Consider the following 13,557-nt stretch of genomic DNA (forward strand, 5'->3'; position numbering starts at 1 on the left):
TTGTTGATGTGGTGACCTCATGTCATGGTCAGAAGCCTTAACATTTAGGAGGCAGGGATAGCATGCTGACAAAACAAATACAGTGCAAAATCATATTTTCTGTACGAGATCTGAACGTTTTGAGAATCTTGCTATTACTCAAAAAAACTGCCTTTAATCTGTCCTTTCTTGAATATGGCTCCCTGCTGAACTAAATTAAATTCACAGTTGAATTACATCAGCCCCAGAATAGTAATGCCTTCCTTCCCCATAGCTGATGATTGACTGAAGATCCAAACTGGGGAGGTAAATAATCATTAATTCATTCTTCAATGAAAAATATGTTTACACTTTGCAAACACTAAACCAGCCACTCGCACTCTGTTAAGCCACAATCTCCCAAGATGTACAGGATGGATGTACACATACAAGCAACAGATAAAAAAAAATAATGGAGTCACAGGTTGGATACAACTCTTAGAATGTCATCTCATGAAAATGGAACTGCATTTTGGTAACTATAAATTAGTGTTCCTAACATGTATTTCTCCCCACAGGGCAACATTATCCAGAGTTAAAGGTATCACTGCATTTCTCAAGCATGGAGAACAAATTAAATTCCCGGTATGAATAATTTCTTTACTTACATAACAGAATGAGCACGGAACTTTATACAGAGAGCAACAAGACACTAATTAAAGAAAAATACTGGTATACTATGGAAAAAAGTTCATATTGTCGTCTTAGAAAATTTAATAAAAAGTTATTGTATTTAATCAACTAATAAAATGTCTGGTAGACATTCCTGGACAGTGGAATATCAAAATGGATGACTGCAAAGTACATCCTCTCTCTCAGCAGGAAGAATCAGTCAAACTGTAAGTGTTATCATCAAAGCTACACCACATCATAAATCTACATACCTCACTACAGGTAGCTTAAATTATGCTGACAACTCAAATTAAACCAGTTAGCCATTATGTGTTTAGCTTTACAGTCAGTTTTAAGTAACTCCTCCAACTCAATGTGCAGCACTGCCCCATAATTCATACTTTTCTGGTAGTAGAACTAGCTGGTTTTAGGATGTTTCAGCTTGCTCAATGGCACGTGAAATTGTGACTTGAAGTTCTGTACTATTTGAAGATGACAAATCCCATGGTGGCTAAATCATTGGCTCATCAGAAGGACACCAAGCATGGTTACACTCAAAGCTAAGATGTGTAATAGTGCTCAGTCATGAGACATTCTGGTATGACTTTTAGTCATTATATCTGCCATCATCTAAAGCACGCTGAAGACTTCAGAATGTTGAGCACTGCTTTCTTAGTACACTTCTTTACACTGCCAACTGTTCTAATCTGTGGCCACTCATCACCTGCTTTTCAAAGTCCTCTTCACTGATTTTACCCCTCTTCAGCTTTTTTAACAGTCTGGTATCTTTAAGCAGTTCATCCAGATCACTGTCATCATCCTTATCACACTCCTGAAAACAGAAAATGGATAGGAATAAAATATTAAAATAACTGCATGAAGAAATGATAAGTATATAATAAACAAATAAATCTACAAAATCCAGGCCAAACATGCATGTAATATTGTCTTTTACAAGTGTATTTTCTGTAATACATTTTGTAAAGGGGCAGTCATCCCCCTGAACAACCATAATATCTTGCAAGAGAACTCCCTCCAAAAAAAAAAAAAAACAGTACTACAAAAAATAGCTGTCTGCAGAAAAGAGACAGAGACCATTGATAAAGCACACCAGCTGCCACTGCTGAAACATTAACAGAACTTGTTGGTGGGATAGATTTTTGTCCCAAAGACTCCCCCATCTGTAGAATAGGCTCCCTTCTCCATGTCAAGCAGAGTACATCACTAGCCCTCTTTAAGAGAAACCTGGATGACTGGTTGGGAAACATTAAATACACCCCTGGAATCCCATCTGTGTCCCTGCTGGACAGGGGAAACAGGTGTTGACTTTGTGGGAACATGGGTGAAATTCTTAGCTAGGCTTATAAGGGCCTCTGTGCCAATAGCCTAGTACCATCTTATGAACCTATGCAGAAATACATGGGAGCTTGGGGGTGGGAGCATAGAAGAAACATAAAAGTTACCAGCATGTCAAGCAGTACTATTTTACCTACAGGAAAAAATGACAAGGCTACCAACATTCCTGAAATGAAATGAAACTATGTGCTAGAGTTTGTGATGTGACAGTTGTGGCTTATAGTTCTTAAAACTCTACAATTCTTTTACAAATACTTGGGACAAAACTGTCACAGCATAAAAAATCAAGTATAACATCATATGCTATCAACCCCCTTCCAATTCCCATTTCTTAGATACAAAAATAATAAATGGAGAATTCTTAGCAGCTCTATGAAAGACACCAGCTGGTATAACAGTTAAAATACAATCAACATAAGCAATTATTTCTGCCAACATTATTTACATCATCACAGAAAATATGATTTTTTTCCCCTATCTAGATAGGTTAAAAGAGACTGTTTAATATTGACAGAGGAAGGCTAAATACAGTCGCCCCCTCTAAAAACCTAAAAGATTCACAGGCGGTTTTGATATTACCTTTAAGGCCAGAATTCAGGATCTAAACGCATACTTTGGTTTCAGTTTCTCCAACAGAATATCAGTGGCAGATGGCAGAATAAGCAATCGTAATGAAAGAAGAACTAAGGCTAACAAACATTTAAGAGTGGTGGCCTATCATTGCAAAAAATGTCCGTCTTCTGTCTTCAAATGTCTAGTACCATTTCTGAAACTCTGCTGTAGTTCCTCTCCTTCCTACACGTTTGCGTAATGATCAAAAGCAATTTCTTTATTTTAGGCCAATACAAAGACCTGTCATTTTAATCAAATCAGTAAGGATTGTTGGCACTAGAACACAGTCATGAAAACTTCCCACAAGGCTCTACACACATGCAAATTCCAACCAGTTCAATTTCATCCGGTTTAATCCCTAGTGAACTCCAAACTTCAGGTGGACTTACTTCACATCAGATACAATTTCATGGATGAAATGACAGATCAGGCTAGAACAGTGCAATAAAATTAGTTTCCAACTAAACCACAATATAATGTATCCCTTACAACAAAAACTAAATTGCACCAAGAGACATTCAGACTAAATGTATACACTGTACCATGTCTGTGCAAAACAATTTTATAGTTCTGACTGCACAGAAGGGAAAAGTACAGTTTTGTACCTACCATAAATGTAGATGTTCGAGGATACACATTGCTGCAGTCCTTACTATTGGGTAGTCCGCTGTCCAGTCGGCCCGAATACCAGAGTATATGGCTGACGTCGGTCAGGGCGCATTAGACTGACGTCAGTACGTCAGGGTACTAATGCGCATGACCGACGTCATATCCTCAGTCTTTTCTTGCCCCAGATGTCAGAAGACCCTAAAAAGACAAGGCCCAAAATACCTACACCAAAAATATGTACAATATATACAATAATATATACAAAAATATCAGCAGATAACCTCACCTACACAACCACCCCTAAACACAGAGGGGAAGGAGGGAGGTAAATTGGACTGCAGCAATGTGTATCCTCGAACATCTACATTTATGGTAGGTACAAAACTGTACTATGTTCTTCGTTCCACATTGCTGCAGTCCTTACTATTGGGTAGAATCCCAAAGCAGAGGTAAGGGAGGCTGGCAAATCATAAAGAAGTAGGAGCTGACAACATGCCTTGCAAAACAGCTGTGGCAAAACCAGCCCTAGACTTAGAGTAGATAGGAAGGTGATAATGCTTAGAGAAAGTATGCACTGAACTCCAAGTAGCTGCCTCCAAAATATCCTTAGTTGCCACCCCCTTAGAAATGCTGTTGAAGTGGCAGTAGCCCTAGTGGAATGAGGCCTAATCCCAGCTGGAATCTCCTTGCCATGATGGGAATAACAAAATGCAATGCAAAACCCAATCCACCTAGAAATAGTTTGTTTTGACACAGGCTTGCCCTGTGAACTCAAAGCAAAAGAAACAAACAACTGCTGAGACTGCCTAAAATCCTTAGTCCTGCTTAAATAATAACGCAATTGCCTGTGTACATCTAAAGTGTGCAAAATCTTTTCCTCTTTATTTTGGGGGTCTGCATAAAAAGTAGGCAAATGAATGGTTTGGTTTAAAGCCACACTAGAAACCACCTTAGGCATAAAGGAAGGATTAGTACGTAATGATACCCTATCCTTATGGAAAATCAAAAGGGCTCTACTGCCATAAGGGCCTGCAACTCAGACACCCTTCTTGCAGAAGTAATAGCCAACAGAAAAGCAGTCTTCCATGACAAGTATTTCAATTCAGCAGTAGCCGCAGGCTCAAAAGGTTGTAGAGTAAGTTTTTCCAACACAAAATTGAGATCCCAAGCAGGAGTAGGAGCTCTACGTGGGGGTCTTATATTCTTTGCCCCTCTAAGAAATTGCTTGAACAAAGGATGCGAAAACAATGGTGGGTCACAATCATAGTGAGCTGAAATTGCTGCAGCATGAATCTTAATGGAAGAGAAGGACAAACCTTTGTCCAATAACTCAGTAAGATATTGAAGAGCCACACTCAAATTAGGCTCAGAAATCTCCAAATTCTTTGCTGTACTCCAAAATAAAAATCTCTTCCATTTTTCTCATGACACTTTCCTTGTACTAGGTCTTCTAGCTTCCATAATCACATTTAAAACTTGTTGAGGAAGTTGAGACCTGCTGTGTTTCAACACAGAATATGCCAGGCTGTTAGATGAAGAGATTGAAGCTTGACATTGAGCAGATGACCGTCCTTCTGAGATAACAGATGAGGAATCAAAGGTAAAGGCCATGGAGGCTTCCTTACCAGACTCCTTAGTAGTGGGTACCAATGTTGCCGAGGCCAATCTGGAGCTATCAAAATCATCCTTGGCTTGTCTTGTCTGACTTTTAATAGCACCTTTGGAAGAAGAGGCAGTGGTGGAAAGGCATACACATGAAGGTTTTTCCAACTGAAAGACAGAGCATCCACTTTCCAAGCTGTGTGATGAAACCCCTTTGTGCAAAACTTTGGCAGCTGGTGGTTTAGTGGAGAAGCGAACAGATCTATGTCTGGAGTTCCCCATGACACTGTCAATTTCTGAAATACATGAAGATCCAGTTTCCACTGTGGGGATCCATGATTTGTCTGCTTAACACATCTGCTAAGGAGTTCTGTGCTCCGGCAGAAACCTTGCCTGAAGAGTTAGTTGCAAGCTTAGCGCAGTCTCCCATAAAATCATTGCTTGCCTGCATAGAGGATAAGAATGTGTTCCCCCTTGCTTGTTGATGTACCACATGACAGTTGTGTTGTCTGTTAGAATCAACACCTGCCCTGGAAGAAGTAACTCCTTGAAAGCCATTAATGCAAACTGGACTGCTAACATCTCCTTCATGTTGATATGTAGATGCTGTAGTCTGGCAGGCCACTTGTCTTGTATCCACTTTCCATTCAGATGAGCTCCCCAAGCAATGTCCGAGGCATCTGTCGTTAAAATCTGACTCGCCTCTGGCCGGGTCACAGAGAGTCCCTTGTTTAGGTGACATTCCTGAGCCCACCACAAAAATTCTTTTTGAAGGCAAGGTATTATTTGAATGACAGTGTCCAAATCCTGGCAGTGCTGTGTCCATACATTTTGAGATACCATTGTAGCTTCCTCATATGCAGTTTGGCATTGGGAAGCACCAGAATACAAGATGCCATGAACCCTAATGCTTGAAGGACTGTCCTTGCAGTCAGCACGGACTGATGAGATAGTTGATGGAAGTAAAGTGATAGACTCTTTTGTTTGTCCGGGTTAAAAAGGCCATCTGGGCTGCTGTATTCAGTCTCACACCCAGAAAGCACATGTCTTGAGAGGGTACTAGACTGGACTTTATTTCGCTCACAGAATACCCTAGGCATCTTAGCACTGCTATAACATATTCCAGATGCTGTAGAAGGTCTTCCTTTTCTTGAGCCAGAATCAGGCAGTCGTCCAAGTAAGGATAGATTTGAATTCCTTTTAGCCTGAAGTAAGCTATCACTGGAGCCAGAACCTTTGTGAATACTCTGGGCAGTAGATAAGCCAAAGGGCAATGCAGAGAACTGATAATGAGAATTTCCAGCTCGAAAACGCAGATACTTCCTGCAACTCAGTCTTATAGGCACATGAAGGTAAGCTTCCTTGAGATCTAAAGTTACCATCCAGTGATCTTTGCCCAGCAGAGGTAAAAGCTGTTGTAACGTCAACATCTTGAACTTGGGAATGTCCAGATAAGTGTTGAGGATAGATAAATCCAAAATTGGTCTCCACGTGTTCCCCTTCTTTGGTACTAGGAACAGGCGAGAATAAAATCCTAGGCCCCTTTCTGATACAGGGACTGGCTGAATGGCCCCTATTTGGAGTAACTGAGAAATTTGCTTGTGAGCCTCTTTCCTTTGTGGCGGAGGAACGCCTGGCATGCCTTTGAAAGGGGCAAGGTATGGAAATAAAACCTGTAACCGTGGTGAATGATATCCAACACCCATCTGTCTTGAGTAATTAAATCCCAATTTTCCTTGAAAAGAGACAGTCTTCCTCCCAAAGGAGCTGCCAGACGAGAATCTACTGGCAGCTGAAAAGGCAGGTCATTGGGTCTGTTTGCGAAAGGACTGACCCCTGCCCTCACCAGAAGTCTGAGCAGGTGAACTCCTGTTCTAGGCCTAAAAGAACCTTGAGCTCTGCCCCTACCACGTCTAGACCTACCCCTAGACTGGGAATCATAAGCAGGATATGTCCATCCCTTAGTAGGCCAATTTCTACTAAACTTCGTGGCTGTACCTGCAAAAATCTTTAACAGTTTGCATAGACTTAGCTTTGTCCTCCATTTTCTTTAAAACTGCTTCCACAGGCGAACCAAACAACACATCAGACTGTAAAGGAGCATCCAAAATCCTTGTCTTAACATGCTCAGCTAAATTCTGATCCCTCAACCAGGCATGCCTGCGAAGAACAGAGCTAGTGGCAGCCACCCTCGAGGAGGCCTGTACAGCATCAAAACCACATTGCAAAGAATGCTTACCCACTTGTTCAGACACATGAACTAAATCCAGCAACTCTTTACACTCAATACCTTCCGCCAAAGCATCCACCTTAGATTTCAGTTGTGAAAGGAGATAATTTTGAAATTTAAGCATGTGAAACTGACAATTCAACGCCTCATGGCTAAAGTGGAAGAAGTATACACTTTCTTTCCCCATCTATCCAAAGCCCTTGCCTCTTTATCAGTGGGAACAGGGTTTTTAACCACAGAGGCCTTAACACCTTTAGGTCCCTGAGAAACAGTTTCCGGGTCTGCCCTAGGACTCTTAAAAGATACTTATGAGCTTCAGGCACCCTATAGTACCTATCAGGTTTAACAGGAGCAGGAGGCAAAGAATCAGGGTTCAGGGAAGACGCTGCAAATACATCTTCCACCACATTCAACACAGGAGGTATAGCTAAGGGCCTATGCTGGGGCAAAAACAAGAATTCCCTAAGCCTTTTCCTGGAATCAGAGTAATCCTGGCCTTCCCATTTAAAGTGCTCCCTCATGGAATGCAGAGTCTCTGAAAATGAGAAATCCTCAGGAGGAGAAGCTGTAGGAGTGGAATCATCCACATCAGAATCAGAATAAGGAGGATACTCCTGCAAATCTTCCGCAGAAGACTCAGAAGCCTCTGAACAGTGTTCAAAACAATCAAACTCCGGTTCCACCCTAGGCCTCTTATCAGGAGGGGGCATAGAACCTCTAATCATAGTAATCAAATCTTCTGCCATTTTAAGCATATGTTTCTTAGGCACAGAACCTGCAAGGCTAGGAGAAGCCCCCACTGAAGCTGAACTTGGCCTACCTCTCAAAGAAGTTTTGGCAACAGAAGGAGAGGCTCTAACTACCTTGGGAAGAGAGGGAAGAACAGTTACCTGAGAAGCCCCCTCAGCCTGGCCTACCTCCTGAGAAGGCACATCCTGTAACAGTAAAGTCTCTGCCTGAGACTCCATAGAAACTCCTGGCAAAACCTCTGGCTCCACTGAGCCTTCTAAAGAACCGACGTCTGGGACTGCCGGTTCATCAACCCTAGGCTTCGCTGTTTTGTCCTTGCGCTTCTTGGACAAGCGGGCGTCGGAGCATCCGACGGCATTTTATAATTGCAACGCTTCCCAAACACTAACCTAGCACAGTCTAACCGTCTCTTAATAGTGCGTTTATTAAACCGAGCACAAGAGCGCATCCAACAACGCCGTGCTCAGGCCCTAAACAAGGTATACACAAGGTATGGTAATCCCTATGAGGTATCTGTTTCCCACAAGAAATACAGTTATTCACTTTTTCTGACATCCGGTTAAATACTGAGGCAAGAAAAAACCAAAATGTTCCCCAACGGGGTACTTAGCCAACTCTGATTCGGTCTGAAACTCCGGTTTCGGAAATATTTCAGAACGCCAACCTGCACTCGCAAAACTGCTTCTGCATCGGACCATGCGGCAAAAAAGACTGAGGATATGACGTCGGTCATGCGCATTAGTACCCTGACGTACTGACGTCAGTCTAATGCGCCCTGACCGACGTCAGCCATATACTCTGGTATTCGGGCCGACTGGACAGCGGACTACCCAATAGTAAGGACTGCAGCAATGTGGAACGAAGAACATCAGATATACAGCACTTACTTAATGGTCTGTCATATTAACTTTTGTTGACTGCATTAGTCCCATTCAACCTGGACTCCCCTACGCTTCTGAATGTCTCCTGACTTTCAGCAAATAGGCTACTGGAAAAGGAAAGTGGTAATAGCAGAGGAAGAGGCTACTGGTGTTTGTGGAGGGGTGGTTGTTTTAAGCATGTTTATTTCTGCATATATAGCTGAAACTGAAATGGAATCTCAAGATGCTTGAAACTACTGTTACTTATATAGAGCTGGGTGACAATGCACTGGTTAAGTTAACAATGGAAGAGCAAATGAGAGATGGTTGAAAACATGAATAGACAAATATAGTTGAGAAAATTTAAACCAGGATGAGGAATTCTCAATTTCAAGTTAAGATGCGAAATATATGACTGAATTGTCTAAAAGGGTCAAACACTGTCTAGAATGATACTCAGAGGGATGAAGTCCATGCTAATGGAAAAGGCAGCTGGTACTGCATAAAAAACAATAAAACAATATGCAACAGTGGTAATACTTCCAATGTCAAAGTGCCACAGTCTGTGTCATCTCGTAAACCATTTTTTACAGCATATAAAAATATAAACAGATATATTTGGGGCAAGCTTACTGTACCTTTACGTTTGAGGCACAGTGTGTAAAATAAACTCAAGTTATTCTGGCTCTCTGTGATTTTGTGAAATTACAATCAAGACAACAGTTATGGCAGACAAAAATATTGTTTATGTTTGACTCGGGGGGGGGGGGGGGCTTGTTTAATGGAGTGAGCGTCTAACAGTAAAAATAAAATGAATGTACAATTCAAGGCGGCAAAATAAGCAAAGGTGGATTTACAAGCTTACTTTTCTCAGAAGTAGTTAAGTGGAATTATACACCATTTCTCATACACAATATTTGTTAATGTGATGCATACAAATGTTAAATAATGTAGGGCAAACAGGGTCTTGCTTCTTTTGCGGCAACTTTGATCACCTAAGTCAAAGCTGTGATATTTGAGAAAAAGGACATACTACTTAGCAATGCAAAACTGTTGAAATGAGAATGAAAATACTGGGAGAGGAAGACAGTAATGCAGAAATATCTGAAACTGGATATGTTTTATCTGATGTGAATAATGCTGATGTGCACAAAGAAACTGTACATGACATTAATTTGAAATGGTGTGGGGTATTCATAAAATATGGAAACAAATTACAGATTTAACATAACTTCTGAGGAGGGAAAGAAGTGACTGAAGGTGGTGAGCATGAGACAAGAGGAGTATTCACAGGAGACAGTTAAATTAAGGAAAATAAAGTATAAAATACATTCTAAACCTAATCAAGTAAAAAAGGTAAAAGCAAGTATAAGTGAATTGGCATCAGCATAAAAGTTAATGGAAATTTATGAAGATTTACTGTATTAGATTTGTGTAAGGAGCATGTGCTGAAATTATGTTTCACTGATGTTCTATTTTATGTGAGATGCAAAGAGAACAACTTCATACGCATTTCAAGGATATGACACAGTACAGACTTCTGGATATAAAGAATGTTCAGGCGCTGTGGCTTTGTGGAGTATTTGCAAGTAAAAAATATGTTGAAGCTTAAGAAAACCCAGTAAGCATCTTTGTGCCTACAGAGGAAGCATGGCTCCTGTGGTGGTGGGGGGGTGTCAGGGTTGCTAGACGTCCCTATTTGAGTGGGACTGTCCTAGGATCAGCAGCCCAATCCCGAGTCCCACACTGCCAGTTAAAATCCTGGCAAAACAGTCACCGCTTTGTTTTTTTTTTTTTTTTTGAGAGGCCCATATGCCGGTATATGAGCCAATCAAAAAAAAAAATCGCAAAGCAGAGCCACTTCTGTTTAATGTGGAACTGCCTGATGTTTCGCATTGAACAGAAGAGGCTCCACTGTGAGATTTTTTACTGGCTCGTATACCAGCATAGGGGCCAATCGAAAATCACAAAACGGAGCTACTTCTGTTTAATGCGGAACTGCCTGATGTTCCGCATTGAACAGAACAGGCTCCACTGTGCGATTTTTTATTGGCTCATATACCAGCATATGGTCCGATCAAAAATCACAAAAAGGAGCTACTGCTGTTTGTGGAACTACCTGATGTTCTGCATTAAAGATCTTTTTTTTTTGTCTTCACTTACCATGAAGGACCTTCATTTTTTTTTTGGTCCCTACCTGTCCCCTTTACAAATCTGGTAACTCTGGGGGTGGGTGAGTGGTGTTCCTGAGCTTTAGAATGCTGGCTGAATGAACAGGACCTCTGTGGGAAAAGTCACAGATGTTAAAAATAATGCAACAATGAAGAACACAGAAATCTTGTCAATGCTGCAAAATAAATAGGTAACAGAATACAGGCTGAAGAAAGCTGCAGTAGAATTGTGAGATTTTTTCTTTTAATTTTTTTTTTTTTTTTTACAAGAAACATCTTTATTGAATCATCACTTATGATATAGGCAATCATACATTTATACAAATGAAACAAAACCATATTGCCATATTATCATTTGCAAACAGTATACTTCACTTATAATCTCTACAGTCATTGCCAGTCAGACATTTCATAGCTCATTCAATTCCTGCCTTCCCTTAATATTATTCCTCCTCCAAAACATTATTCTGCATGCATTGTTCCCACAATTACCCTTTTCTATGTAATTTGCTCCCACCCTTTTCCAAAGATCCCACTTCCAGTTCTTTTATCTCTGTTACAATACTCACTACTTCTAGTACAGTTGGTTTAGATTTTGATTTCCATTTTCTAGTAATTGTTTCTTGGCAACAACCAGAATTAAACTCAGCAAGGCCATACTATGTCTATGCAATTCTGATTCTGTATCAAAGCTCAAAAAATAATTTTCTTAGTTACACCAATCTGCTCATCCAATATTTCTGACAGTAGTCTGCAGGGAATCTTTAAATCTGCTAGCTTATTAAACTCCTAAAATATTCTACCAATTACCACTTTTCTCCCCATCACACCTCCAACATTTGCAATCCACCTCAGTAAAAATTATTTGGAGTCTGTGTGGGGTATAAAATACCTATGCAAACACTTCCAAGCAAAGATCCTAAATATTCCAGACTTTATTACATATTTGGGAGGCATACATGCATCTCCCATTGTCTCTTTAGGAACTAATTTTCCAGTATCTCTTTCCCAATCCTTTCTAACCTCTTTTGATTGATTCCTATAGTTATCATGCAATATTACTCTGATATCAATCCTTGATAGGGAAGACAATCTGAAACCTGCTGTCTAAATCAATTCTTGGCCTCTTCTGTTTCTATTACTTTTCCCTCTCTAATTATTTGTTCCCAATCTCCTGATTCCTCTGACAGTTTTCTCCAGTAAATTCTAGCCTCCTCTTGCTTCTCGGAATCCCTAACTTTAGTCATTCCTACTGGCAGAATCTTCTTTTTCTATTCCTGTGTTGGCTTAGTTCATAGAACACTTTGATTACAATATTCTGTATGGTTATTGTTATTTTCCTCAAGGATTTGCATCCGAAATCCCAGTCTTTCCTTGTTTCTTGAGCTCTCCCCCTGAATTTCCAAAATATTTCTAACATCACTACAGGATCTCTAGTTATTTTCATTACAGACTCCCTAAGCTTGGCGATAGCCCTTTCTACTGTGCTAAAGGCTTTTGTGCTCTGGCGTTATTATAAAAAAAAAAAAAAAAAAAAAAAATTGTTTAACAGCAATTTTTCTAAATGCATGAATACTACTGAGGTAGTCCCTTATTTTCTCTTTAGCACTCTGCAAGTGCACCTCTTCTTGTTCTGTAATGAAACCATCATCAATCCTTTTCCACTTTGAATTATAGCTTTCTGCTTGTGTTACTTATAGGAGCCTTAATATTGTAGCTCTGAAATACCCTTTCAAATCAGGTAATCCCAAACTACCTTGTTCTACTGGAAAGATCAACGTATTCCACTTGACTCTTATTCTCTTCCCCTCCCAAATAAAATAGTTCAACTATTTATTAATTGCTATTTACAACACAACTTCTCTGGTTGATTAAAATATGCCTGACCTGTGTATAAAAGTACAGGGACTAAAATATTTTCACTGCTTGTATCTTGCTGTCCACATCCATAAAACAAAGCTTCCAATTTCTCAGTTTTTGCATTACTTTTGTTTACTCTCTTCCCACATCTCATTTGCTGCCACAACATCCTTTTTAATCCATAGGTTCATACTAGGCTATCTGCCCTGGGGCATTTATAAGCCTAGCCCGATTGTGTTTGGCTTACGCCACCCCTTGATTTGAGTATACTGTGCCCTTTTTAAAGTTTAGTTTACTGTGCCTCTGTCTAATAGTGACAAAGAAGTAATCCCCGGGACAAACCTACGAGCCCCCATCCACTCATCATGATTCTTCTTGAAGAGAGTCAGTGAGGTGCTCTGCCTAACAAGAATTGGAATTCTATTCCAGAGCAAAGGGAGCCTTTGGGTTATGAATCTGTCCCTCCAGCATGTTCTATTTATTTCTGTGCTGAGGTTCACGTCCCTCGAGCGCGTGGCTCTAAGGGATTTAGCTTTACTGAGGTAAAGCATGTCCATTAATTCTGGGTTGGACATAGCTTTATATGTCAGGCATAGATCGCCTCGAAGTAGCCCTCAGAAAGCCCAGTACCACTGGGTGAAAGCGCTTGTTTGTATTCTGTTGGTTCTGTATTAAAGAAGATTTTCGCATACAACGACGTTGGTGGATTCCACTTTCTATCTTTTGGGATTACTGGTTTTTGACAGCCAAAATCTTTACCAAAATCTCCACCACTTTAGTTTGGTACATTTTATTCTTCAATTTGTGGTGTCCTGGAAGTGTTTGTTTGCCTTAAGCTCTTGGTTTTTCTTTTTTGTTCTTGGTCGGAGTTCTTTTT

At 40.4% G+C, this 13,557-nt stretch overlaps 1 protein-coding gene across 1 annotated transcript in view; it reads right to left on the reverse strand.

Annotated features, from left to right (window-relative positions):
* Positions 1-597: 597 nt before the first annotated feature.
* DDX55 (DEAD-box helicase 55) overlaps positions 598-13,557 on the reverse strand; it is a 584,207-nt gene continuing 571,247 nt past the window's right edge. Inside the window, exon 14 of the mRNA XM_044068554.1 lies at positions 598-1,462. Coding sequence (XP_043924489.1) covers positions 1,316-1,462 — 147 coding nt within the window. The 3' untranslated portion in view covers positions 598-1,315. The remainder of the gene's footprint in view (positions 1,463-13,557) is intronic.

This window comes from Protopterus annectens, chromosome 4.part0 (genome assembly GCF_019279795.1).
Source record: "Protopterus annectens isolate FY-2018-M chromosome 4.part0, PAN1.0, whole genome shotgun sequence".
Classification (NCBI taxonomy): Eukaryota; Metazoa; Chordata; order Ceratodontiformes; family Protopteridae; genus Protopterus; species Protopterus annectens.